Raw genomic sequence first — 25,126 nt, 5'->3', positions numbered from 1 at the left:
GTAAAGCAGGATTTGCTATGAAGTTGTTGCTGAAAAAAGGTGCTGTTCCGACCTTATGTTCATCACAACCGCAAGCTGTACTATGATGTTGTCGCTAACAGTTGATAGCAATGCTAACGTATCCTGCCTCTATCTAGCATCGGTAGAATGTGTGATGATTTAGTTTATTGGCAATGGGGCTAACGTTATTTCATGTTCCTGACTGTGTTTCATTCAAATAAATAACCTGTGTTGTCATGTAAATCTACAATTTAAGATGCATGTTTGTCCAGATCTATTTTTCAGCAAGATAGCTGGAGCTAACTGAAGCTGAGTTGAATCGTGTTGCTTCTTTGCTCCTCAGCTTCACTCGTTGTAAACTAACCAATCAGCGCGCATCTCATCTATATATTCATGAGCATACCATAAAAGGTGAAAACCTAGCGTTTCATTCTAGTGCTATTTCACAGGATGCATCGGGGCATAGAACAGCACCCGGGCCATTTTCAGCCCAACCAATGTTACATACCTTATTCAGAGACCTTAAGGAACAGTGTGAAATACCCCCAAAAAACAGTCAATGACCCCTTTAAAACCCCGAAAGTCTTACTCCCCCAAGAACAACCCAATGAGACTTGTACTTAGTTTTAAGCTGAGACATAAAAATAATCGTATTAGTATTCGGGAGACTAAATTAGATAATGTAAACATAACAATTGCAACTTCTCTCATTTATGACATTGATCTTAGAAAAGGTTGACAAATTATATACATACTGCATTATGTAAACAGTATAATCGCAACAACATGGACAATCTGTGGACAGTTAGCATTTGTTGGTAAGGAGAATATTTCCTTGGCAGCCTCCCTGACTCCACAAAGGAGGGGTCATCATCATAAATCAGGTCCTTTCACCTGTCACACCTTCCTGTGCTATGCACTTTCATACCTTCTGTCTGTTAGAGAGGACACTCCTAGAAACTAGGCTTGTGACAATTGACAGCTCTGCACCCAACCCTTCCTTGTACTGGCCGCAACCACTTTAGCAGATTCAACATCAAACTACATTGAACATCATCATGACACAAAAATGTGTTTTCATCACATGGAACAAAACTTTCTATGAGCATTCAAGTTGTAGTTAATTACTTCAAATGTATTTTTAAACTTTACCTTCAAATTGTGTTAGATTTTTAGACACTAATAGAGTTGTAAAGTGCATCCAACTAATACTCTATTGCTTAAGTGCAAAGGCTGCTGGAGAGTTTACCAAGAATGTTCAAGATAAGGTGAAAGAAGAATTTGACGTCAGTGCCAACTCAGATTGAACAAAATAACTTACAATCTATATATCTATTAATCTATATACCTGCTACACAAACTATACTGTCAGGGGGGTATAACATACCTATATATGTATTTTTGTATTTATTTTTACAGTATTTCAAAGCTTTCACAGAACTGGTTCAGGGCCGGTCAAAGGTAGTTTCAGTGAGATATCAACACCATGTCCTAAAATTGTTATATGTTCTACTTATTTCCCTGTGTTTATTCCAGACTTCTGCTTTCCTTTACTCATCTCTCAACTAAACCCTTCAGTAATCTACTACTACAGTGAGTGACAACTGGAGATCAGACGCTGTTACTGACTGGTGATTAAGATCACTACCATAGTTCAAATACCTGTCTTGCCATGATTATGGTTAAAGTACGTCTCAGGATCCACACCTTAAGCCTGGGTGTGTTCTAATGTTTTTCTCTGTCACTTCTGTTGAAGGCCGAGTCTCGTGCTGTCTCCGTCCTGCCTAATGCAATCCACCTGCTTCTGTGCTCATACAAAAATTGTATGTATGTATATATATATAAAAGGTTTATTTACAAAGGAATAATAATATATAGTATTGAGTGTAAGACCATAGTAGTGAGGTAAAGAGAGCAGGAGAGGTGGTGTGTGAAGGAGAAAGGAGGGGGAGAGGAAAACAGAGAGAGGTGGAGAGAAAGGTACGAGACCACACCCTCAGGTGGCCTTGGGGTTCCCTCCCTTTAGGTCAAAAAGGGAGGTATAGACGTGTGAGAACCACTGGTCGCTTGATTGGAGTAGTCTGTGTCGTCAGCTAAGGTATGTAGCCTGTAACTCTCTCTTTTAAAACATTATATCAATGTCATTCTGATCTATCCTTTTTTGCATTTGTATTCATGTTTAACCTATGTGTTGATGTTGAATGTGTATATTCTGGATATGTAGTGAGAACAAGCTTCTTTAGCTTGTTTGACATTAAGCAATTGAATGTCGGATTTAATTTATTGTTATGTATGCTATTGGAGATTGAGACCTTTCAAATATAACACAGCCAACTGTTGTTTCCTCACATTAATTTGGTGTCTAAGAGCAAACGTTCTGTCCTCCATCATCCTACAAGCCAAATTGCGTGAAATACATACCAGGCTGTCAACTCAAGTCAGTGACACAATTTCAGCCTAAACATTTGATTTGATATTTGAGTGGACAATTAGCCCTATTAGTGGCAACTAGTTTAGAGTCTCAATAAAAACAAATAAATATATATATACGTATGTGTGTGAATATGCCATTCTAATGTTTTGTAGACACAGTGCTTGTATTGAAAGGATATATGTGACATCGGTAGGGGTGGTAGTAGTCAGTTTGGGGGGAGGGTGGGGGTTTTGGTGCATAAGCAATTTCTAAGCTTTATCATGAGTGGACTGTGGAATGTGGCTGATCTGCCGTTTATCTGTGTTCTAATGCTGAAGGTGTGTTTAAGCAAGGTGTGTCTGGGTGAGAGGGGGGCAGGGTGTGCCTCCATGTGGAGAAGGATCCAACCAGACTGGTTTTAATTCTTAAAGGATGAGTCAGGGGTTAAGCCTGGCACTGTAGCATAATGGAGGGCTTAGTAGCCAAACAGGCCCACTATGTCGAGTCTATGCAAGAAATGCACTACTCTACAGGCATGTAAATATGTCTATTTGTGCATTGTCCATAATGAAACAATAACTCTCACTATACACTAAATTAAATACAATACACTTCATGAAATGGGATATACATGAACTGTGTCCAATACGTTTCTTTACCTTCTTTTTGACCCTACACATACTCAGCGTCAGTTAGTTCAACTGCTTCCTCCGATGGAGGAAAGAAAAAGTGCATGTTAATGAGAATTTCTTTTTGTCATCCTTATCTTTTCCAGCTATTAATTCAAAGAGAAGATGTCGTATTCTTTCACCAAAAAGACATATTCCACCCAATCTAGTAAGTATCAATATAGTGAGAATACAGAAAATGAACGATTTGTCAGTGTCTTTGACTAACAAAATTCTCCATACCAACCAGTCCTAGTATGGAGCAATTGTAATAAATTGATCCATTTAGAGCCAAAAATATTTGATGATTGTTAGTGTCATGGCAGTGACATTGTATTCAGTCATAAACGTACATATTATATTATTGGGTCATTTGAATGGCCTGTCTATAATACCTCTAACATTAACCTTGAGTTACTTGCTCTTTTACCCTGGTCTTAACCACATACGTAACGAATGTGTGGTGTTATTTGTGATGTGTGTGTTTCAGCCAAGACCTCCAGTCCCAGCCAGGCCATCGAGGACGCCAAGAAGAAGACCTCCCTGCTGAAGGACAACAGCTGGATCAGGAAAGATGCTGAGGAGGATGAACCAGTCGAGTAAGTCACTGGGCCATCCATACACACCCAAACACACACACAAACGCCCAATCAAACTCAAACACACACAGGGTGTGTCAGAAGTCTTAGGTGTGGCATTTTCTTGTCAGATAAACATTTTTCCCATACCAGCCATGCAAATAGTGAGACTTGTTCGTTTAGGTATCTCCTAACCCTAACCTCCATGTGTCCTCACCCCTCCAGGCGGGATCCCAATTTTGGTAGGGCTGTTCTGAGCCGCTACAAGCCGAATGAGACACTGGACAGGTAGAGAGACTCCTGGGATACTGACTGACAAATTGTTCATTTGTTTTTGATTCATGTTATATTGAATACATATTCTGCCTTTTACTGGTGACTACTTTTCACATAACTGAGAGTAGACAGTCATACATTCAACCACAGACCGTAATAATTAACGTGACCTTCTCTCAATGTCATAGCAAATCGTTTTAAATCGTCCTTTAATGTGCTTTCTTATCTATAGTTCCAAGTCAGTGGATACCAAGACCCCTCAAACCACGTCAGGTTCCACTTCCTACGTTCAGTCTCTCACTAAGAGGTACCCTACTTTTAACACAACCTTCAGGCTGTGCGTTTACATCTTGCCACCAGGAGTGGACAAAATGAACATGTTCAGTCACTCCTAATTTATACAGCAGACTGACTCTGACTCTCTTCCTTCTGAAACCTGGTCCTTCTTATTGCAGGTTCAGTGCCAGCCAGGATGAACTGAATAAAGACAGGTCAGTTGGCTTCGCTCCTTACTTCCATATTTACCTATACAATAATAACAGCATTTCAACATCCAATTAGTATATAGTTGGGTGAGAGTTATGTGCAGTAATGCCGATAACGCGTTACTCTAATCTGACCACTTTTTTCAGTAACGAGTAATCTAACGTGTTACTATTTCCAAACCAGTAATCAGATTAAAGTTACTTGTCCAACTGACTGTGCGTTACTATTTTGTCATTAATAGTCAAATATATATTTGATTTTTCTTCTTACGTCTCTGGGAGTGAAGTCATGTAGCCTCTGCGACAATTAAGTCACGTTTTCAGCATGAGGGTCATGTCACGTGTAGCTATATACATAGACCTACCACTCCCTCCCAGTGACTCTCAGTCGCCACTTTCCTCAAGCCCCTTTGCTCCGGTGCTATCTCGATTTGATTATATGTGACAAATAAGAAAGACAAATAAGATTAATAAACAAATGCAACAAACCGCAAATAAATACATGTTTTTTCTAAAAGTAATGGTTTGCAAATGATCTCAGATTTACTGTACTCGGGGCGTTTTTTATGGTTAGGTTTTTTTCTCCAAGTAGGCCTACGACTTGAGTCGTTTTTCCAAGTGCGTTCTTAGGTCAACATTTCAAAAGAAACTCTTGTCTATGAATCAACATGAACATCAACAAACATAAACAAAATGTCAGGAGATACATTGTACATTGTTTTTGTGTAGCCTACATTACTGTTCAAAAATGCACTTCTAATAAAGTGCAGTGTTGGTCACTCTAGTTATTTTTATGTTGAGGCGGCAGCTGCTGAATGTAAATAATAAAGTAACTTGTAATCTAACTTAGTTACTTTTAAAATCAAGTCATCTGTAAAGTAACTAAGTTACTTTTTAAAGGAGTAATCAGTAATCAGATTACTTTTTAAAGTAACTGTGGCGACACTGGTTATGTGGTGTAAGGCTATGATGTAAAATTCCCTGTTGATATCTCTAGCACCCCCCCCCCCTCCCCCCAAGCTATGGATGGACCACGTCTTATTCAGAAAGATACACATTCATAGATATTACAGTAAAGTGAGATTTTCTTGTAGTCCGTTTCTAAACACAGTCTTCTTATGTTGTAGCATATCTTCCCTGAAGTCCACAGAGGAGCCAAGGACGTATGTGAACATGTTTCAGTTCAAAAACTAGACAAATCAAATTTCACTGATATTTAACGGCTATGGAGGACAATTGGGGACAGTGTTCTAATATGCATCCATTTGTGTCACTACAGAACCACTGTCACCAAAACTATAGTCAAAGAGGAGCCGAAAACAAGGTAGAGGATGAACATTACAACCACACAAGAGTGACGTACCTCTTTTGAAATATTAATGCTATTCAAAGCATGCACTCCTAACTATAATTCACATACCATTGTTTCTTCAGCACCACAATGACAACCATTACCAAGAATGGCAAAACCACTGAAAAAAACACTACCACCACCCAAAATGTGGTAAAGACCCCCACCAAGACTGAAACCTTCACTGAAAAGGTCTTCTCTGACATCAAGAGCCCAAGCAAAAGGTAATGCTATCCAGTCTGAACCCAAATTCTTTGGCCAAAGCATATTCATGGTTTAGTAATCAGAAGGTTGCTGGTTCGTGCCAAATGATGTTGTGTAAGGCACTTCACCCTACTTGCCTCGGGGGAATGCCCCTGTACTTACTGTAAGTCGCTCTGAATAAGAGCGTCTGCTAAATGACTAAATGTAAATGTAGTTACATCTACACTTTAGTAATAGGGCTGACAATTTTTCCACTACAGCATTGCCTACAGACCACCTGCACCAGCCAAACCGAAAGAGAGCGAAACAACAGAAAACACCTTCAAGACGTAAGAAGAAGCTAGACAAGGCGAAATCTACATAGTGATTGCATAATTATAAACTAATTTTGAATTGTTCTAATATAAATTGTATCAATTAACACATTCTAATGTGTAAATGTGTCTCTTCTATGTTCTTGGCAGGGCGGACGATCAGCTGTATGATACTCTCATCCCCACATCCATTAAAACAAAGCTAACCCCGGACGGGTAATGTGCTTATAAATTATCAGTTGCATAATGAGATATTCATGTTTATATTGGCATGTACTGTAAGTTGTGAGACCATGCTACTGTCCACACCCTTCAAATGCAAATCAACCCTAATTAGTACCAACACTTATTTGTTGTTTTCAATTGTAGAGCAACAACTGTGTCCAAAACTGAGACTGTGACAGTCAAATCCAGTAAAGACTGCTCTGATGGGTGAGTGACCATACACCACACATAAACAAGGGCAGTGATCTTAGTCATGGAACCAAACTGATCTGAGAAGCTCTCATTCCAGAGAGAGCACCAAGACGACCACAACCACAAAGACATCCGCCACGTAAGAATGCTATGTAAACCCATCATATATTGTATTGTACTTGCTTATGATGACCATTATAAGATAGGTCTGACATATAACTAATACTGACTATTGTTTATGACTTGTGTTTTTGCTCCTGTCTTTTCTAAAGCACTGAAGATAAGCTGTTTGACACCCTCCTGCCCACATCCTTCCAGTCTGGCTACAATTCTCCTGACAGGTAGGGTTGTGTGCTATCCAGGTGATTCATCCAACTGCATGAGTATGCCAAGGTGCCTAGCAATGTAAACTATTGTGATGGATTAAACGATGGCTTTTAAAAGCCATTACAAACCGCCTGCTGTGTGTTATTGATTAATAAACCCAAAACGTTATATGTAACCTATTCCTCAGTATCTTAATTCAAGAATATTTACAAAAAAGGTTAAATCAGTCTGTTTGTCCACTCTCCCAGCACCAACACCACCACAACCGTCATCAAGAAGGACATTGTTGTTGTGGACAGCACCAAAGGGTAAGTTTGCACGCTCACATGAACAACATGCAACAAAAACACAAAAAAGAGGTAACAACATCATATTGACCAGAATCTTTCTGCACACAGTGTTGAAAGCAAAACTGTGACTTCACCAACATCTTCCACCATCACTAAATCCAGGTAAAAAAAATACTAACTACTCTGTATAGTGAATTTTGTAGGAGCATATAGTCATTTGCACTGCTATTTTATTCCATCAGTCTTTTCCCACATGTAAACAATGTTTTACACACCATCATTGACTCTATCTCTGCCTTCCTCACAGCTACAGCTCATATAGCAGTATGGATGATCTCCCTTCCAGCCAAACCACCTCCTACACTATCAGCTCCAAGCCCAGGTAATCTCCCATACACAATCTAGTCTGTAATATGCCATTTATCAGGCGTTTGTATCCTAAATGATAACTCTAGATGAATGAATCACACATTTCCAGTACATTGTCATGGTCCTGGTAATAAATCTGGTTAAGTCTGGGTCAAAGTGTGAGATGTAAACCACGTCTGATAACCTATAACATTCATATTGCATGCTTCCCGCGACATACAGAGAGGAATACACCAAAACCAGCTCCATAAAAAGCTACTCTAGCCAACCAGACAGGAGGTAGGACTACAACTAGATATCTCATTGTGTTTGAATTGATCTAAAACTAGTTACAGGATTCCAATCTTTGCTCATAAGAAGTAGGCATAGAGACGCGTCACTTCCAGTCAGCAAAGGCCATGGGTCAAAGTAAGAGTTGCACTGAAATAATAAATTTATGACCCTTGTCACCAACTTTGTCTAGTTATGAGTACACCAGTGTAACCAGCCCCTCTGCCTACACCACAACATCCTACAAGGACAACAGTAGCAGGCTCGACAATCTAACGTCTGATTCCTTCACCTCCAAGTCTATCAAGTCTGTCTACTCAACTCCCGAGAGGTACAACTCTTACCACAAAACGTTCAGTACCTTTTATGTAGGCCGACTGAATACCAATATAGACTAAACAAAATTATGATTTTATGAGTTACAGTTCATATAAGGATAGCAGTCATCTTAGATAACGTCATTGGGCAATTTCTGTGGATTTCACATGAGAGAAATATGACTTTTCTATGTAATTTTCTATTATATTTAAGTTTAGTTTCATGTCACAAGACCAACACGGCGTGTTCGGGTTTTTACAGTGTATATTAATACCAATGAATTTCACTTGTACCCTGCATATATACCAATATATGCCTGAAATATCTTTATAATCAATACATTAATGATCTCCCACATGTAAATGTCCTGCTCTTCCTGTCCAGGGCTGTGCTGGAGAAAGACCTGTGCTCCTACTGCCGGAAGGGTATGAGTTCTGACCCCAAGATGGTCCTGGAGGACATGAACATCAACTGCCATGCCACCTGCTTCAAGGTACATTACAAATGTACCATATTGACCATCTAAAACAGTTAGAAAGCCTGCTCCTTCCTTCTATGTGTAATATTGGCATGTGTGTTTGTGTCTTTCAGTGTGAGGTGTGTAGCAGCACCCTGGGTCATCTGAAGGCAGGGGACAGCATGTGGATCTATCGACGCACGGTCCACTGTGAGAAGTGTTTTGGCGTCACCAGAGGTAAACACTACTGTCCTATACTATATTAAACTATGTTATACTATATTCAAACATTAATAGTGTGAACTAGTGATGTTCCAGCTGTAGACCTAATATGTCTTATCTCTACAGAGAAATGGTGTCGTTGATCCAAATTTACACTACTCAGTTGGATGGAAGAAAAAGAAAAGAAAAAGAAAAGAAAATATGAATCAAGCTAGGCTAATGCATATTATGGCAGGGACATTGTTTTTGTTTAGTTGATGATTGAGTATATGAAAGCTGACAAATGTACATGGTCTGAGGTAGCCTAATACTTATGGCAGGGGGAGCTCCTTTTAAGTAACAACTGTCAAATTATTCTTCTGGAAAATACGTTTTTCTTATACAGGCCATTTCCTACAGAAGCCATAAGCGGCCATATATTGCTGTATTTTATTGACTCCGTTTTCCCGTGATAACAAGTTAATTTCACTTGTTTTCGCGAGCTCTTGAGTTATTTATGTATTTATCTTGAATGAACCAATGTTTTTTCCCCGGCATTACGGGATCATTGTCTCGAGTGTAGCAAGACGGTTACGTTAGTGTGTTTGGGTACAGTGAAAATCACGAGAAAACGGAGTAGCCTAAATAAAGTGTTTTGAATGAATAGCATCTCAGGGCTTCCGTACTTGTGTATTTTTGTGTGTGATTTTTTTTTCTCAGCACCTACTTCCTCTTGTTACAAGTCTGTATTGTTTGTGAAATTCAGTGTACAAAACATAGGGGCCGGAGGCTTTGAGTGTGTGCAATAAACGTTGATCATTCAATACCTTATATTTTCCACAATAACGATCTGGTCAAAACTGAGTTGTTGTTTTTTTTACCTTCGCTCTCCTATTTATGTGCCTATTGTGCACAGCTGCATAGATAACATGAGTGGGCCGCTGTAAACTACAGACCGCGGAGGAGAATTAGACTGGGGGGGTCGCTGTCTGCTGGTTTGCCTTGTCATCCCTTGTGTGTCTGCGCAGAGGCAGAGCATCTTTGGTTGGCTACGGTGCAGCGCTTTGGACCCCGTAGCCGAGGCTATTGCTGTAATCAGTGAGTGAGTATCAGTTGCCTAGAAAACGGCAGAGGAAATTAAAGGGTGCCCTTTCATACAGAAACCTATCTAGACGTTTTATTTGCACATCTAAAGGATAATTATGACCAATGGAAGCAGAGGTATTGAACCCCCAAATGATGGCAGACGTCAATGGCAACAATAAGATTGCAGACGCGGAGCTCGAGGTAAAAAAGCTTCAGGAACTAGTCCGAAAATTGGAAAGGCAGAACGAACAGTTGCGGACAAGAGCAAACGTAAACAATTGCACTAACGACGCGCATCACCAGAACTCGCTGCCACCATGTCTGCATGGGGGAAATACAGTCTGTTTTGGGTCTAGTACACATTTTCTTGAGAATTACGGATGTTCAAGTCCAACAACACCATCGTATTCGTCTGCCTTTGAACCGCACAAAGCGACAGAGGAGCCGTTCGAGTATTTTCATCCGAGCTCAACATCCGATTCTGCTGACGTTGACATCGACGACTGCCCGGCTGGACCCACCGTTCTGGATGAGGTGGATGTGCTAGACCTCAATACAGTCCTCCCTATCTTGGAGTCTGAAAGCTGGTACTGCTGCTGTTCCGTTATATTGACCCAGTTCCCGTCATGTATTTTGCATATTGTGTTAAGGATATTCTACGTAAAAAAATGGTGGCAGTTCTTTGTCAGTGTCAATGATAGCCTGCAGGCATAGATTGTAAAACATAGCCCAAAAAATGTGTGCAAATATTTAACTATAATGTAATTGTACAGTGTCGAAATGTAACCCATGTAGCCTACTCATCACCTGTTTATCAAGAGCGTGATTCTATGTTCGACAATGTTTTAACTGTGGTAACAACTACAAAATCATTATCATCCATAGAAGGAAGCCTACAGAGCTTAAAAACACAATAGCCTAGTTGCCTACACAATATATCAGACTATACAGACACATGAACATGTATGATAGCTTTAGTTTGACAGAGCATAGTGATGGATGTGAAACGATGACTTGCCTAACACTACTGGAGTGATATCCAGGGTTGTATGCTTATGGCACCAGGCAGTAGCCTGGAGTAGCTCCACATCACACTGTTAGTGTGTAGCCCATTTTTAGCTCCATACTCTGATGTGGAAAATAAAGCACACTTTCATGCAGCTCAACGCAGCATTAATCAAATTCAACATTTGCCTCTGCTGCAATGATGCTCCTTCACCCACATATAGCAAGTCTAACCATCCGAGTCATTCTCTGTGACCTAGTTGTGTACTGTCAGGCTATGATACTCTTATTCTGGTCAGCTACCCTCCTTGCTGTCCCAGTTTGGAACAGTTGCGACCGATAGTAAATTGTCACAAAACTACTCAAATCCTTTAGATACACTTCACAGCTGTACTGCTTTTATAAACCTTCCTTTGAGAATTGGAGGTTAAAGGATATGACAGTTATAGCCTATTTTGTCGTTTCAACGGCAGATGATCCTACATGTTTAACAGTCAAGCTATCCAGGGTCTCCTAGGACAATCTCTTCTTGACCATTCTGTGGAGCAGTGTGTGACTGTTAACAAGCGTTGCTAATGCAGCCTGTAATGTAGGGCTATAACCTTAAGTGGAGGTGTTCCCCTAGCCTTTACTCAACACTGCACACAGCGCTGTGGTGCATGTCAGCTGATGGCACACGGATTTAGGTTAGACCGGTCTGGACTTTACTCACAGCTCACACATCGAAAGGTTAAAAGGAGACAATGCTATACTATCTTAAGCTCATAGACAACCACTTAAATGAAAAACACAGAGAAAATACTTCACCACATTGAATTAGAGATGAAGTAGGCTAATTTATTTTAGCCTGTAAAGTATGTTCAGCTTTATCTTTGGTTCAACACAGTGGTGCTTTAGAACACTACTTACCCCTTTACTAAACAGTGAGCATTCTAATGCTTGAACCTAGACTGAAGGCATCATGTGATGTGTCTGTGTCCAGCTTTACACAGAGTGATTAAGGTGTTAATTAGTTGTCTGTCTTTGCACCACCTGACACTGAACACACACAAACGTATGTTTGTTACTATGAAAAGATACACTGAAAAGCTCTAACCCCAATTGCAAAGTTATCCATGTTTGAAATGTGTGCTGTACTGTGTCCCAGGCTGCATGTGTCACCCAAGGCCCGGTTGTTGGGACAGACTGTCCTCAGTCCTCTCCAGTGGTGCCGGCTGGTACTTGATCACCCCGGACCTGAGGTGGAGCAGGCCAAAAAGAACCTTTTCAACAGATTGGACCAAGGTACTGTCCTCTGCAATCCAAACACTTACTATGCTTGCATCTCAAGGGGCCCTAAGGGCATCTTATGCAGCACTCATCTGTACAGTTTTTCTTGTGGTTCTGCATAACAAATCTTTTTGTGTATTTTGTATTTGGGGTGTTGTTGTTGCACTGTGTCTGGTGAACTGGACCAGACAGAGGCACTTTATTTTTAAGGAGCACTAAGGATAACAGATCAGGGGTGTAGTTTACGTGATATGCAGGCATACATCACATGCCTACAAGGATGTAGACCCATTGTAGAATCAGCTTTGATATGTGGTATGGGCAGAGGGGGGGCAGTTGGAGAGGGAGGGAGGCTTAGTAAACAAAAAGTAAGCTCACTGCTGTCTACTAGACTGCACCACTGTGTCAGCTGGATGTCTATTGAAAAAGGTAACATTTCCAGTGAGAGACCTGAGACAATCTGAGAATTAGACATCTCATCTTCTCTACTATCAGGTACAGAGTCTAGATTATCTTCCATTAGTCTGCCATTAACCATGTCTTCAAAGAGTCATTCATTATTCACAGTTAGACTCTTACCTTTAAGGCAAACTCCGGAGAAGTATGCCTTTCCGCAACACGATGCACTGTTATTTAAAGTTTTTACAAAGCCTTTACAAAGTTGCCATTAGGAACAATTACAGAGTGTGTTCCTTTCTGGAGAGAAGGCAGAGTAATTACCCCCAGCGAGGACACCGTGCTAGGCTGTGACTAAGATGGCACTGGCAGAGGATCAGGGTAGAGAGGATGACAAAGAGTCTCATCCTACACTTCTCTTCGAGAATTATGTCCTCTTTTTTATCATGGCTGAAACTTGGTCAAGGATCAAAACGGGCTATCCACGGTGGTTTAAAACCCACTCACTCTCCATCTGCACCTAGTTTAATCTGAAGGCTAGCATCAATCCAAAAGATAGCAACCAGATTAATTGTTCTTCAGGAGTGAAGTCTGAAATAGTGTTATTCTGATCTTTCACTCAGGGCTCAGTTTCAGACCTTCCACTTGAGTACGGGAACCATGGTAGTGAAGATGGTAACCATAGAAACCATGCTTACATTAAAGGGTCTCTAAAACCGAGTGCTGCTTCAACTGAGTGTGTGTGTGCACATTGAGTGTTGTCAGAGACCAGTATTGTTATTTGAGGGGATTTTACAAGATCAATGATTTCAGTATGAGTGCTGAATAATAAATGAAATGTCTCCAATCGATGTTGTGTGTGTGTATGTGTTTGTGCATCTTGGTGTACTATATATGTGTGCCAGTGTGTACGTGAATGTACAAGGTCCGCTCTCTACTTTCAAAGGCTGTATTCAGTAAAAGGTTGGCTGTCCTCCCCTGGGTCATGAATCCAGCCTTGTTCCCCAGCCTCAGTCAATGGGTGTTTGTGTCGCAGCTGTGAAAGTTTTGCTTTATCCAACTGTGGTACGACTAATTGTGTCAGGAATGCCAAATGCACTCATCGCTGCTTGTGTGTCTTGCTGCCTACTAATCACTATGCTATAGCTACATTTCACAGTTCTCTGTGTCATTGCATGTTATCTGAATGCATCTGTATCTGCTTCATGTCTCACTACGGCACTGTAGGGATGAGATTCAAAATTTGGTAGGAGGGCTTGTACACTGTCACTACATGGCAAATCCCTGCTTATCCCCAATACCATACCCTCCCCCCCCCAAACACCACTCCAAAAATCTGTACAAGCTGCAAAACCATGCCAAGCGTTTCTCTTAATCTGCAATATTCATATTGATCTGCCGTATGGGTGTGCCTTGGTGTTTTGGCAGTTGGCTGGAATGCTGAAAGAACGATCTCTGTGTGCGTGTGTATATGGCTGTGTGTGCTCGTGTGTATCAGACGAAGAGAGAGAGAGAGAGAACAACACTGACATTACACAGAAGTATAAGATATGTACAGAGATTTACAGAGAGAAGTTGTGCGTGTGTCTGTCTGTGTGTGTGTGTGTGTGTGTGTATGTGTGTGTGCTTGTGTGTCAGAGAGTGGTACAGAGAGAAACACATTGAGATTGACAGACAGGACACATACTGTATATACATCCAGTAGCTGTTAATACATATCTGTGGTGAATGGCTGTGCTGAGTCATCTTCTTGTCTAACATTATGTTCATCCTGACCCCCCTACTGTGCTCTACCCAGTCAAGCGGTGGCGGGGCGTGTCCTCTGCTTCGGTGCGCCCCTACAGTTGTATAGAGGGGCTCAACTTTGTCAGCGGGCCCAGCTCTTGTCCTATCCTGCCTTACACTAAACCTCCTGCACTAACCCCCCCTACAGGTAACACACACAGTCTAACACACACATGCTATCTCACCCTACACTAAAGCTAACACACACAAACACACACTTACACTATCCTAGCGACCTGAAACTTGCTGCACTGGCCTAGCCCACAGGTCACACACGCACACATATTGTACATCAACCTGCTATGCACACTACACTGACATAGCTCACAAACTCATATATCCTTCCTTACACACCATCATGCCCAGCTCCCTCCCTTCGCTCTCACTCACTCACGTCCCACACTCTGGTGTGTAGATGACCTTGGGGCCAGTGTCCGTCTCAGATTTCTTAGGGTGATGTTTTCTTTCTTATTTTCAGCCGCTACAGTAATTTGAGACTCCTAATGCCTCGATGAGGTCATTAGTCAACAGAGAATACTGCTTATCATGCATTATTATGCTCTAAGCAGAAAAGTGCTCCGCTTGCATCTCTGTCTGGATGATGCATCACATAGCAGGGACGAAAGGAAGGCCCCATAGCTTCTGTTACTATCCAATCACAACAGCTTGTACTGTAACGGCCTGTAAGGTACTTACAGCATGTTACTGCATGTGTATATCCTAAGCCTAAATCTGACATGTACTGTAGACACATCTACTCATTTGTCTCGAACATGTTCCTTGTGTACAACTTACAAGCTAAAGAGTTTAAATCTTCAGATAAATTAGCATAACTTCCTGTCTAAAAGATGTATGGTAGAACAGGGTTATCATGCTGCTAGCGCCACAAAGATGGGTGAGCTCTTCCCCTGGGCCAGAACAGGTCGGTTCCTCTGATCCACATCCACATAAACATCCAAGATGGAAGCTTCATTAGTGGTTTATTATCTTGCTTGGTGGTGGTGTGTGTCATTGTGACTAGATTTCTAGCCTGCCACACTCAATCTCCCCCCCCTCCCCCCCTTTTCCCCAGCTTCATTTTCTCCATCCAGCCATACTTTTCTCCAGCAGACTCTTCCAGGGATTGGCAACTGCAGCCAAGCAGACAGAACCCCCACCTTCCTCTCTCACTCCTCCCACCAGAGTAAGACTTATCAAACTCTCCTATCTGTCTGTCTGTCCGTCCGTCCGTCACTCGGTGTGACTGTCTCACCCGTGTGTGTCTGTGTGTGTGTAGGTAAGGCGTTTGGAAATCGCAGGCATGCTGCAGTAAGCCCCCAGTCTTCCATCGACAGTGAGTTGGGAGTACCAGACCTAGAGGATGACTCTATCTCTATGGGCTATAAACTCCAAGACATGACAGATGTCCAAGTCATGGCTCGCTTGCAGGAGGAGAGTGAGTCTTTCCGACTATTATTTAAATCCATTTGAAATTAATTAAATTTAACTTAATGAATGAGTTGAGATTCACTTAAATGAAATGAATTGAACTGAAATGACTGACCTGGATTTAACTGAACTGTACTTTTATGCAGAAAATATGTTATAAATAGTGTTGTGGCGAAATTAATTCTTCTACAATAGCAATCGTCGACATATGCCAAGATGAGAGTTCCTGGTTTATACAAATGCTTTCAACTATTTTCAGACATATACCATGCCAGGGTCAGTCCACAAGAAGTCCTATGGACAAACTATGAACATTCATAAGGTGGTGGCCAACATGACATACGTAAAACAACAGATTATTTCAAATAATTGATCATTTGTATGAATTGTTGTATTTTTTATTTTTGCTGTTGGTGTTTTAAAAGAATATTTCCTCTCTTTTTCATTTGTTTTGTTTATGCCTCTACATAGCTGTTCGCTTGTCATAAGAATGTCCTTGTTCAGAATTATCTGCTTGTCATGTGCATGTGACAAATAAACCACTTTGACTTTGATCCTTTTAGCCAGAATACCATGAATGCTATTAAAAGACCAACCTACAATGTGTTGTTTTGGGAAAAGCTACTGGGGCGCCACCTTAAGAATGTTTGATCATTGTTTGTCGATTGGTAAGCCTTGTAAAGCATAAAATCCGACAGTGTATCTACATACATCTACATGCGTATGCGTTCGTGTGTGTGTAGGTCTACGTCAGGAATATGCCTCTACCTCAGCCACCATCAGCCGCCGCAGCTCCAGCTTCTCCCTCCACTCCCTCCGACGCAGCGAGATGGACCTGGAAGAGGAAGAGGAGGATGAGGAGGAAGGCTACGACCAGCTCCCCCCTCCTCAGCCTCAATTGTTTCGGAGCGGGTCCATGCAGAGGGGCAGCTTGCCCCACTCTCACACCTTCTCAAGCATCAGAGAGTCTGTCCGACGGAGCCCGTCCACCCACCAGTACTCCCTCTCTGGGCTGTCCCAGCACCACCTGTCCTCTGGTCCCTCCAGCCTCACCACAGACACACACATGGGTTACCGACACACTTCTGGTGAGCACATCTCAGAATTAGGCAGGATTTGCCTTTTTCCAGCCTAGCCTGCCCTTTCTAAAATCATAATTTAATGTAGCATGATTTTCTGTGGTATATCAATCTGATGGTTTAAGTAATGTGTTCTATTACTATGGTTATGTAGATAAACTGCGGAGAAGCATGCCCAACCTGATCCGAGCTCCCAGCATGCCTTGCGTCCCCAGTGTTCCAACCTTGGCCTCCCCTGTCAATAACTATCAAGGCCCCACCTCCCTGCCAATGAACTCTTTGCGGAACAGCCAGAGTTTTGACTCCTCCAATGGGCTTGCACGACTCCAGTCCTCCAGTAAGACCTGCCTCCTTCACTCTATGCATGCAGAAACTCTGGGAAGACCAGAGAGAATTGTGGGATTGACCTTCAGCCTCTTTGGAAAGGCCATGCTTCACAGTTTCACTAATGCTTGTTGTTGTCATTCTCTTTGCTGTCTCTTTTTCTTTCTCAATCTCCTTTGTTCACTCATCCATTCATTCCTTTTTGCTTCCTTTCTCTTTTTTCCTCTCTCTCGCTTTCACTGACTTCCTCTCTCATCCATCTCTCCCTCTCCCTCTCTCCCTCTCCCCAGTTCCTTCCCCGGGCCAGCTCAGCCAACGTGTCCAGAGCGTGGGCAGCTTTCCCTCTTCCACCCCCCGCCACCCCCTTAAAGCCACTGCCTATGTCAGCCCCACCGTTCAGCAGGGGCCGCCCGCCCACCACCCCTCCACCCTCTCTTCCTCCACCAGCCTCCATTCCTTTCCCAGCTCTGTTGCCCTACCCCAGCCCCTGAAAAGCAGTCCCTCGATCCCCCAGGCTCTGAAGGCCAGCGCCCCCCAGACTGTTGCTTCCCGCAGTGGCCTACCTCGTCCCACCTCTTTTATAGGAACCAATGGGACCCCCAGGCCCAGCAAGATTGCGCAGCCCACACGCAGGTAAACACAGTCATCAGGCTGGCTTCTTCTTCTTTGTTGATGTTATGGTAAATTGCAACCAACAATTAAGAGGTGCATCACCGCCACCTACGGTTTGGGAGTGTGAGGCCGGCGGCCTACACTATCTCAAAGAAAACAAAGAAAACCATTAAAACAATTAATAAGATAACACCTAAATGCTCACCCCCACTCCAGTCTCCCGAAGGAAGGATCAGAGATCCCTATCCCCCAGATAGGCTAAGTCCCTTCACCCCAAAAGTCAGAAAACCAACCAGATTCTCCCTGATGTCTCAGTCTTATTCCTAAGCACAGTTAAACAGAGTAAAACTCACAATCAATCAAGACATGGCTCACCGTTTCTAACAGTCCACACAAATCACTGTCCAAACTATCACCATGCAGGAATGAAGAGCTATTAAATAATTTAGTATCACAATATGGGAGGGGGGTGACAATCAACATAGCTTTGCAAGCACAGAAAGAAGACGCTGCATTCATGGTACTAGATAGGGCTATAGGGATAGGGGTAAGCATATTTCTCTCCTGGACATGACCACGGGTCATGATGTCATGAGCTAATATAGCAGGGTATAGGTCAAACATTGTTTATTATATTCAGAACATTCAAAACAGTATAGAAGTAATAAAGTAATCATTAGTTGTAATCTTTAATTATTGTTAATTATCAGATCTCTTCACTAACCTTTGTACTTGCAACAATAATGTCATCATTTTTAATAACAAATCACCTCTGCAAGCACTGCCTGATAGTAGACTGCACACCACTGATGAAGAATCCATGCAAAACATCATTCGGAGGGGTCTACCCACTGTAACCCTGCCACCAATCCACATATTTCAGTGGATCACACAGACAAAGTAGATGACCATCTCAGACTCTATATATACAATTCTGGTATTTAAATCTGAGCTCCTATTTTACCAGATAGGGAGTCATTGGAGCCATCAGTAAAGACCTTAAGATATTAATAAAATCGACAGAACATCCGATCAGGCTGGCTGGAGGGAACATTTCCATAAATATACTATAATAATCAGGGCCAGATACATTATATAAATTGTCTGTTAAGACAATACATTATAAAGTCTTTTTGGTGGTTGATAAGTGTCTCTTTGAAAGTTGTATTCAAGATTCACCATATTGTTGTGTGGCTGCTGGCATCTGTACCTGGCAGAAGTTATTGAATTGTATACGATAAAAACAGCCGTTAATGTGTCAATTGTTTTGCAATAGTTTGGTAAATCATGTTTTTTTTTATTTTAGAGTCTTACACTTCTACACTTAAGTTATTTATCTCTCTTGGTTTCTCTCTGTCTTTGTCTCTTTCTCTGTCTGTTTCTCATCCTCTCTATCCTTCTCCCATAGTTTACTCACCCCTCCTAAGAGCCTGGCTGCCCTAAGTGCTCTGAGGGACGGAAGCTGGAAGGATGGGTGTTACTGACCACTTGGACTAGGGTTAGGATCAGGCCAGCACCAGGCTAGAACCAGCTCTAATGTGAATCTGTCCAGGGTAGTGGGTTTGCAAAGTGAAACCCACCTAAAGACAGTGTTTCAGGTCCATTAATTGACTACACCCTTACATGACTGACAGGAAGCCATGCGTTTGACCGACCCAATAAACACATAACCCTGGGTCCAGCGGGCTGGACCCTCTGTTGTTGTTCCTCCCCAAGCACAGACTGTTCTTTAAATGGAGAAGAATGAACGCAACACCGTGCGAATGATTCATGATATTGATTGGTCTAGTATTTGCAGTGTGGATTGTAGGCTCTGCAGCGCTTTCATCTACATGGAATGGATTTCACTCCCAGCTGAGAGATGAACATCAAGAGATCCAAGCTTATTAAGATTTTCTATTATAATAATGCTTCTAATGTTTTTGTATTAAACTGGTTTACCATCATTCGTTTCTGTTTAACATTTAAAACTGTGAAACTGTCTAATCAAAGTTGAGAATGAAGAAAACGTTTTGTGATATTATATGGCTGTAGAAGTGTTGTGTTAAACTATATTTATTATTTCGGAACTTAAGGCACCTTTAACAATACTGTTGTTAACAAGTTTAATCAAATATTTCAAAAGCTTCTTTTGTAAATTCTCAAAAGGAAATCTGCACCTTCTGTTTCTTTCTTAGGATTCTTGTTAAAATTTTAAGTGTTCATATTAAAGTACATTCATATCAATATTGCACACATAAGATATAAGATAATAAAGGGATGGTACATTTTCAGTGCAAATCGAAATTTCTAAACATTCTTTTAGCATTTATTGTTTCACCGTATTTGTCTAGTGAAACAAATTGAGCAGTTCTGTGATCCCATCCTGACTATCATCATCTTACTATAATGCTAGTGTGTGTGTGTCTGTCTGTGGCTCGATTATTTTGCGAACCGGATACTGTATGAAGTTGAAATTTGGCAGGTGTATTGCAGGACCTAAGGACGCATCTTTTTTGACAAGGCAGGCTACTGTCAGTTAAGGGGCCCCCAACGGACTGACAAATTGCCATATTTGCTACATTTGGAATAACTTGCATGATATCCATAACAGTCCCGCAGTTAGAAGTCAATGAAGGTTACATATTTTGTAATTGCGTCTAATTCTGTGAGAAAAACTAATTCAGTATGAACACTATGTTGTCAATGATATTTAGGCAACAAACTATACAAAATAATGCAATGCTCGTAAGGACCATGTTGAGAGTTTATAAACTGGTGTTTTTGTGAACATTATACTCCACTACATTTACATTTGTACATTTAGCAGACGCTTTTATCCAAAGCGACTTCCAAGGGAGAGCTTTACAAAAAGTGCATAGGTCAATGATCTTAAACAACGAGATAGCTCCAAAAACATTGTGGGTAGCCAAAACATGAGCATACATTGTGATAAGCATCGGATCCAACAAATCTTTCTTAAGTACCGTTGTACTCCCGGAACAAGTGCGTCTTTAGCCTTTTCTTGAAGGTGGGGAGACAGTCAGTGTCTCTGATGGAGGTGGGGAGGTGATTCCACCATTGGGGGGCCAGACAGGAGAAGAGCTTGGGTTGGGAGTGGGCGCTCTTGAGAGGTGGGACCACCAGACGGTGTTTAGTAGAAGACTGTAGGTGGTGGGTGGGGGTGTAAGGCTGGAGGAGAGACTGGATGTAGGCAGGTGCAGTCCCGTTCACCACTCGGAAGGTCAGTACCAGGGTCTTGAATCGGATACGGGCCGTGATGGGTAGCCAGTGATGGGAGATGAGGAGCGGAGTAACATGGGAGCGACTGGGTAGGTTGAAGACCAAGCGGGCTGCTGCGTTCTGAATCCCCTGGAGAGGGCGGGTTGCGCATGTTGGGAGACCGGCGAGAAGCGAGTTGCAGTAGTCCAACTTGGAGAAGAAAAGTGCTTGGACTAGCAGCTGGGTGGAATGCTCAGACAGGTATCTCCTGATCTTCCGGATGTTGTAGAGGGTGAATCTACACGACCGGGAGACTGCAGCAATGTGGGCCGTGAGGGAGAACTTGTCATCCAGGGTACCCTGAGGTTCCTGGCAGAGGATGAAGGGGTCACCGTCGCAGATCCCAGGGTGATTGAGAGATCGTGGGAGATGGAGGGTTTAGCTGGGATGATGAGAAGTTCTGCTTTGGCGAGGTTCAGCTGGAGGTGGTGCTTGGTCATCCAGGTGGACTTGTCTGGGAGGCAGGCCTCGATTCTGGCTGAGATCCCCGGATCAGTCGGGGGGAACTACAGCTGCGTGTCTTAAGCGGAAAATGTAAAAGAAGAACACAAAATCTAGATTTTTTTTACATTTTATTATAGTATTCATCACAGTAGATATTACTGTCTCATTGGGCATCCAGTCTCTCCTTCCCGTTCACCTGATGTCATCCATAAAGAAAAACCTTTGAAAGAAGCTTTTAAACTCGCTCTGGATAAGAGCGTCTGCTAAATGACTAAATGTAAACTGTATTGTGCCAGCGTTGTTAGTCAGCACTGCACATCTCATGGATGAAATGCTGTCTTTCTAACTAACAGAAAGACAAAAAAAGAGGACACTTTATTTTCTGTAGAAAATTGAGAATTTTGTTTTGTTTGTGAATTAATGTGTTTACTGATAATCCATGTGGATGCACAATGATATCTGTGATAAAACTGTGAAATGGGTTTACCTGTGTACGTACAAACTCCAATTAAAGTAACATCAAATCATCTACAGTAACCACCATCTTAATCATCGGCTGCATCAGAGGCAAAGTCACTGCACTAATAAAGATATTTGGTGCCATCTCTAAAATAATTTGTTGACTCACAATAAACAGCAGGGAGCACTGTTGCAACATAAAGAAAGAAGGAGGGACTGAATCTGAGCGTACATGTTTCATGTTGAGTAGTTCTACCAGAATGTTTAACTGGTAAACCATGTGGTCCTTGGTGGGGGGGGGGGGGGGCGCGATATTTTGGAATAATTAAAGCAGTACTGAGGGCTTAATATTTAACAGGCTAGCATTTGGTTTCTAAGGTAACACAGTTTAAAACAGAAAAGAGCAACTAGCATAGTCTCAAAATAAGGTGAGTTGCAGTGTCAGAGTACGGTGAATTTCTCATTATCTGTCATCTCCTCGGTGTGTTCTAACCGACATTTACTTTTTTATTGAGTTGAATATCTCACAGCATAGAGAAACAGTCACAGAAATAGTGTAGCCCATAGATTGACTATAGGGTTATGACTGTATGTGTTGATTGTTGACTTGAACAGTATTTACATACTTTCTACAGACAACTCCTGAACAGTCACTGTGTGGAGCCGAAAAAAATGCCCAGTAAAGCACAAGAGGTATGTCAAAATGTAGTGCTAGATGTTCTTAGGTAGCTGCTATCACAGTAACTGTGATGTGTCCCAATGTCTGTAGGAATGATATGTGGTGGGTTATAGGAAACAAAACTCTAAATAGAGAGTATCTTCAGGCATTTTTCACAACTATGGACTTTGTCACTAGCCTTTGCTTTTTAGGTGCAGAGAGAAAGTCAGTAATTGCACAAATGGGGTATTCTTTCAGGATGCCGTGATCAATCTGAAGTCGGTCCAAGACCTTTCCCGTCAGCTGGGGTTTGAATGGCCGGTTCTAGCCTACGAGCTTGGCTTCAGTAGGGCAGAAGTACGCAAGTTTCACACCACCTCCACGGAGAAGAAAGTTCAGGCCAGGAGCATGCTGGAGTGCTGGTGAGTACTGTACATATACAGTATAAATATAAATAAATGTCTGTGTTTGAAAGAGAGAGAGAGAAAGAGAAAGAGAAAGAGAGAGAGAGAGAGAGAGAGAGAGAGAGAGAGAGAGAGAGAGAGAGAGAGAGAAAGAGAGAGAGAGAGAGAGAGAGAGAGGTAGGAGGGCTGGGAGAGACAGAAAGAGGTGGGAGGGCAGGGCAGGAAAAAAAACTAGGAGGGCAGAGGGAAAGAACAAGAAAGCAATAACAAATTAGACATGTCGATGTCATTCGAGGCAAAATGACTAAGATTATAGAGTGAAATCGAACCAACGTGATATTATTCTAAAAATACATCATGCCTAATTGGCCAGTCATTTCAACCAGTTTCACCCAATTTTAGCTACTTTTTGTGAATGTGTGTATTTGTGTGGCTCAAGGTGAGGGACTAAGAGGATTATCAAATTATTTCTGTGTCGTTATGCAACTTAATTGGATTTTGTCTATAAACCAGATGTGCATGCATCACACAGTATAGGCTACACAGGCAGTATATCACAGGCACAGCTCTAGATGTAGACAATGAATTAGAATAAGGATTGTCTTTGGAAAAGTAACAACTCTCGTTGAAGACCCCCCCCCCTGCCCCTTCCTCCTCACTCTCTTCTTCCTTTCTCCCATCCCTCGCACTCATTTCGCACTCATTTCTCTTTCATCCCTCTTTCATGTCTCTAGGTATGAGAAGTCCTGGGACATGGCCAATAAGACCAGGTTGCTGCAGGATGGGCTGGAGCGTGCCGGCAGGAGGGACCTGGCAGAGAGGCTGAGGTGCCTCCACTGGGGGCACCAGAAACTCAGCCGCAGGGTGGAGCTCCCCTCAGCCTTCCCTTTCCTCATCACCGTCCACAAGACCCTATGCTACCAGAACCGCCTGTGCCGTCTCAATGAGCTGAACCACAGGCACACTTGAGAGATGGGTGGAGGGGGGTACCATTTGCTACTGTCCCAAAGTTTGTTGGTGTCCATGAAGCATTTTAAAAATAAAGTTAAATAAACTATTTTTCAAACTCGTCCTGGCTTGTCTTTTTAATTTGTCTCAAAAGGAGTTCTTAAAATAACAAACTGCTGTGGACGGTGCACTTTCAAATGCATTTTTAATAACTTTGGGGCCAGAATATAGTCCTCCCTTTAAATCTATCATGGTGCAGTTATGCAATTATGCTTCTTCACGCCAGTTCATTAACTGGCTTTGGACATTTGTGTCTCACACACTTTTCTCTGGTTAAATTATTCGATTAATATTTGAGGAATAGTATACATTATCTCCTTGTTGATGGTATTTCATGGCATCAAATTTAATCCGCTATTGTAATATGCCAATTTGATTTTCATTTACTGTCACAGAAGTGAAGCTTATACATTTAAAATAACAAAAAGGGAATTGACTAGAGCTGGAGGTTAAATTGGAGTGCAGCACCGTCTAGATGTAGCCTATCAGACTATCGGGGTCAACAAAAAGAGTTCCTGGCTGCTTTCATTTTGACCTTAATCCTACAAAATCTGTTAAATCTCACACAGCAATTGTAGTCTACCCTCTTGACTGGCTGAAATAATCATATGTTTTGTCCGACTGGAAGAATTAAAATAATTAAAATTAAATTACACTAATGTAACGTATAGCCTAATTGTTAAGTGTATTAAAATGTAAACGTGCACAGCCGTCGCTTGTGTGAGATCGTCGTTCTGAGGATCTGAAATTGGTCAACCAAACGTAATTCAGTCCCCGTTACACACAACCTATCGAGGCCATATGCGACCAATCCATTGGTAGCAAGATTGTGTGACCACGCAAAGCTATACAGTGGCTGCTATGTCTTGAGAACAAGATGGAATTATCAATGGCTGAAAGATAACCCTAAAAGCGAATAGATTTGACTACTGAAAGTGTATGTTATTTTCAGTCTGCTTGTATTATGCTT

At 41.9% G+C, this 25,126-nt stretch overlaps 3 protein-coding genes and 1 pseudogene across 4 annotated transcripts; 3 read left to right on the top strand and 1 right to left on the bottom strand.

Moving 5' to 3' along the window:
* Window positions 1–1,928: 1,928 nt before the first annotated feature.
* scel (sciellin) lies at window positions 1,929–9,758 on the top strand. 2 transcript variants are annotated; one of them, XM_067257915.1, is made up of 22 exons: window positions 1,931–2,098; window positions 3,189–3,250; window positions 3,572–3,680; window positions 3,885–3,947; window positions 4,168–4,242; window positions 4,391–4,426; window positions 5,548–5,583; window positions 5,700–5,744; window positions 5,855–5,995; window positions 6,236–6,304; window positions 6,440–6,505; window positions 6,659–6,721; window positions 6,804–6,845; window positions 6,979–7,047; window positions 7,282–7,341; window positions 7,432–7,485; window positions 7,631–7,705; window positions 7,915–7,971; window positions 8,156–8,293; window positions 8,665–8,773; window positions 8,872–8,974; window positions 9,086–9,758. In XM_067257915.1, exons 2-22 carry the CDS (start codon window positions 3,208–3,210, stop codon window positions 9,100–9,102), a joined length of 1,470 nt encoding a protein of 489 aa, XP_067114016.1. In that variant the 5' UTR covers window positions 1,931–2,098; window positions 3,189–3,207; the 3' UTR covers window positions 9,103–9,758. The 2 variants fall into 2 exon arrangements, with proteins under 2 accessions (XP_067114023.1, XP_067114016.1); XM_067257922.1 differs by lacking the exon at window positions 7,432–7,485 and having other exon boundaries at window positions 1,929–2,098.
* A 114-nt stretch (window positions 9,759–9,872) lies between these two features.
* slain1a (SLAIN motif family, member 1a) lies at window positions 9,873–20,173 on the top strand. Its single transcript, XM_067257903.1, has 9 exons — window positions 9,873–10,611; window positions 12,177–12,313; window positions 14,493–14,627; window positions 15,552–15,662; window positions 15,756–15,914; window positions 16,651–16,995; window positions 17,141–17,323; window positions 17,601–17,943; window positions 19,331–20,173. The coding sequence occupies exons 1-9, from the start codon at window positions 10,148–10,150 to the stop codon at window positions 19,404–19,406; spliced, it is 1,953 nt and encodes a 650-aa protein (XP_067114004.1). The 5' UTR covers window positions 9,873–10,147; the 3' UTR covers window positions 19,407–20,173.
* A 719-nt stretch (window positions 20,174–20,892) lies between these two features.
* LOC136960331 (uncharacterized) lies at window positions 20,893–21,837 on the bottom strand (annotated as a pseudogene).
* Window positions 21,838–22,758: 921 nt separating this feature from the next.
* Window positions 22,759–24,117, top strand: wu:fc50b12 (uncharacterized protein LOC103911624 homolog). The gene is made up of 3 exons (XM_067254773.1): window positions 22,759–22,779; window positions 23,003–23,166; window positions 23,883–24,117. Exons 1-3 carry the CDS (start codon window positions 22,759–22,761, stop codon window positions 24,115–24,117), a joined length of 420 nt encoding a protein of 139 aa, XP_067110874.1.
* The last annotated feature ends 1,009 nt before the right edge of the window (window positions 24,118–25,126 follow it).

Source organism: Osmerus mordax, chromosome 2 (assembly GCF_038355195.1).
Source record: "Osmerus mordax isolate fOsmMor3 chromosome 2, fOsmMor3.pri, whole genome shotgun sequence".
Lineage (NCBI taxonomy): Eukaryota > Metazoa > Chordata > Actinopteri > Osmeriformes > Osmeridae > Osmerus > Osmerus mordax.
Note: the sequence above shows the minus strand (reverse complement) of the source record. Positions and strands in the feature narration are given on the sequence as shown.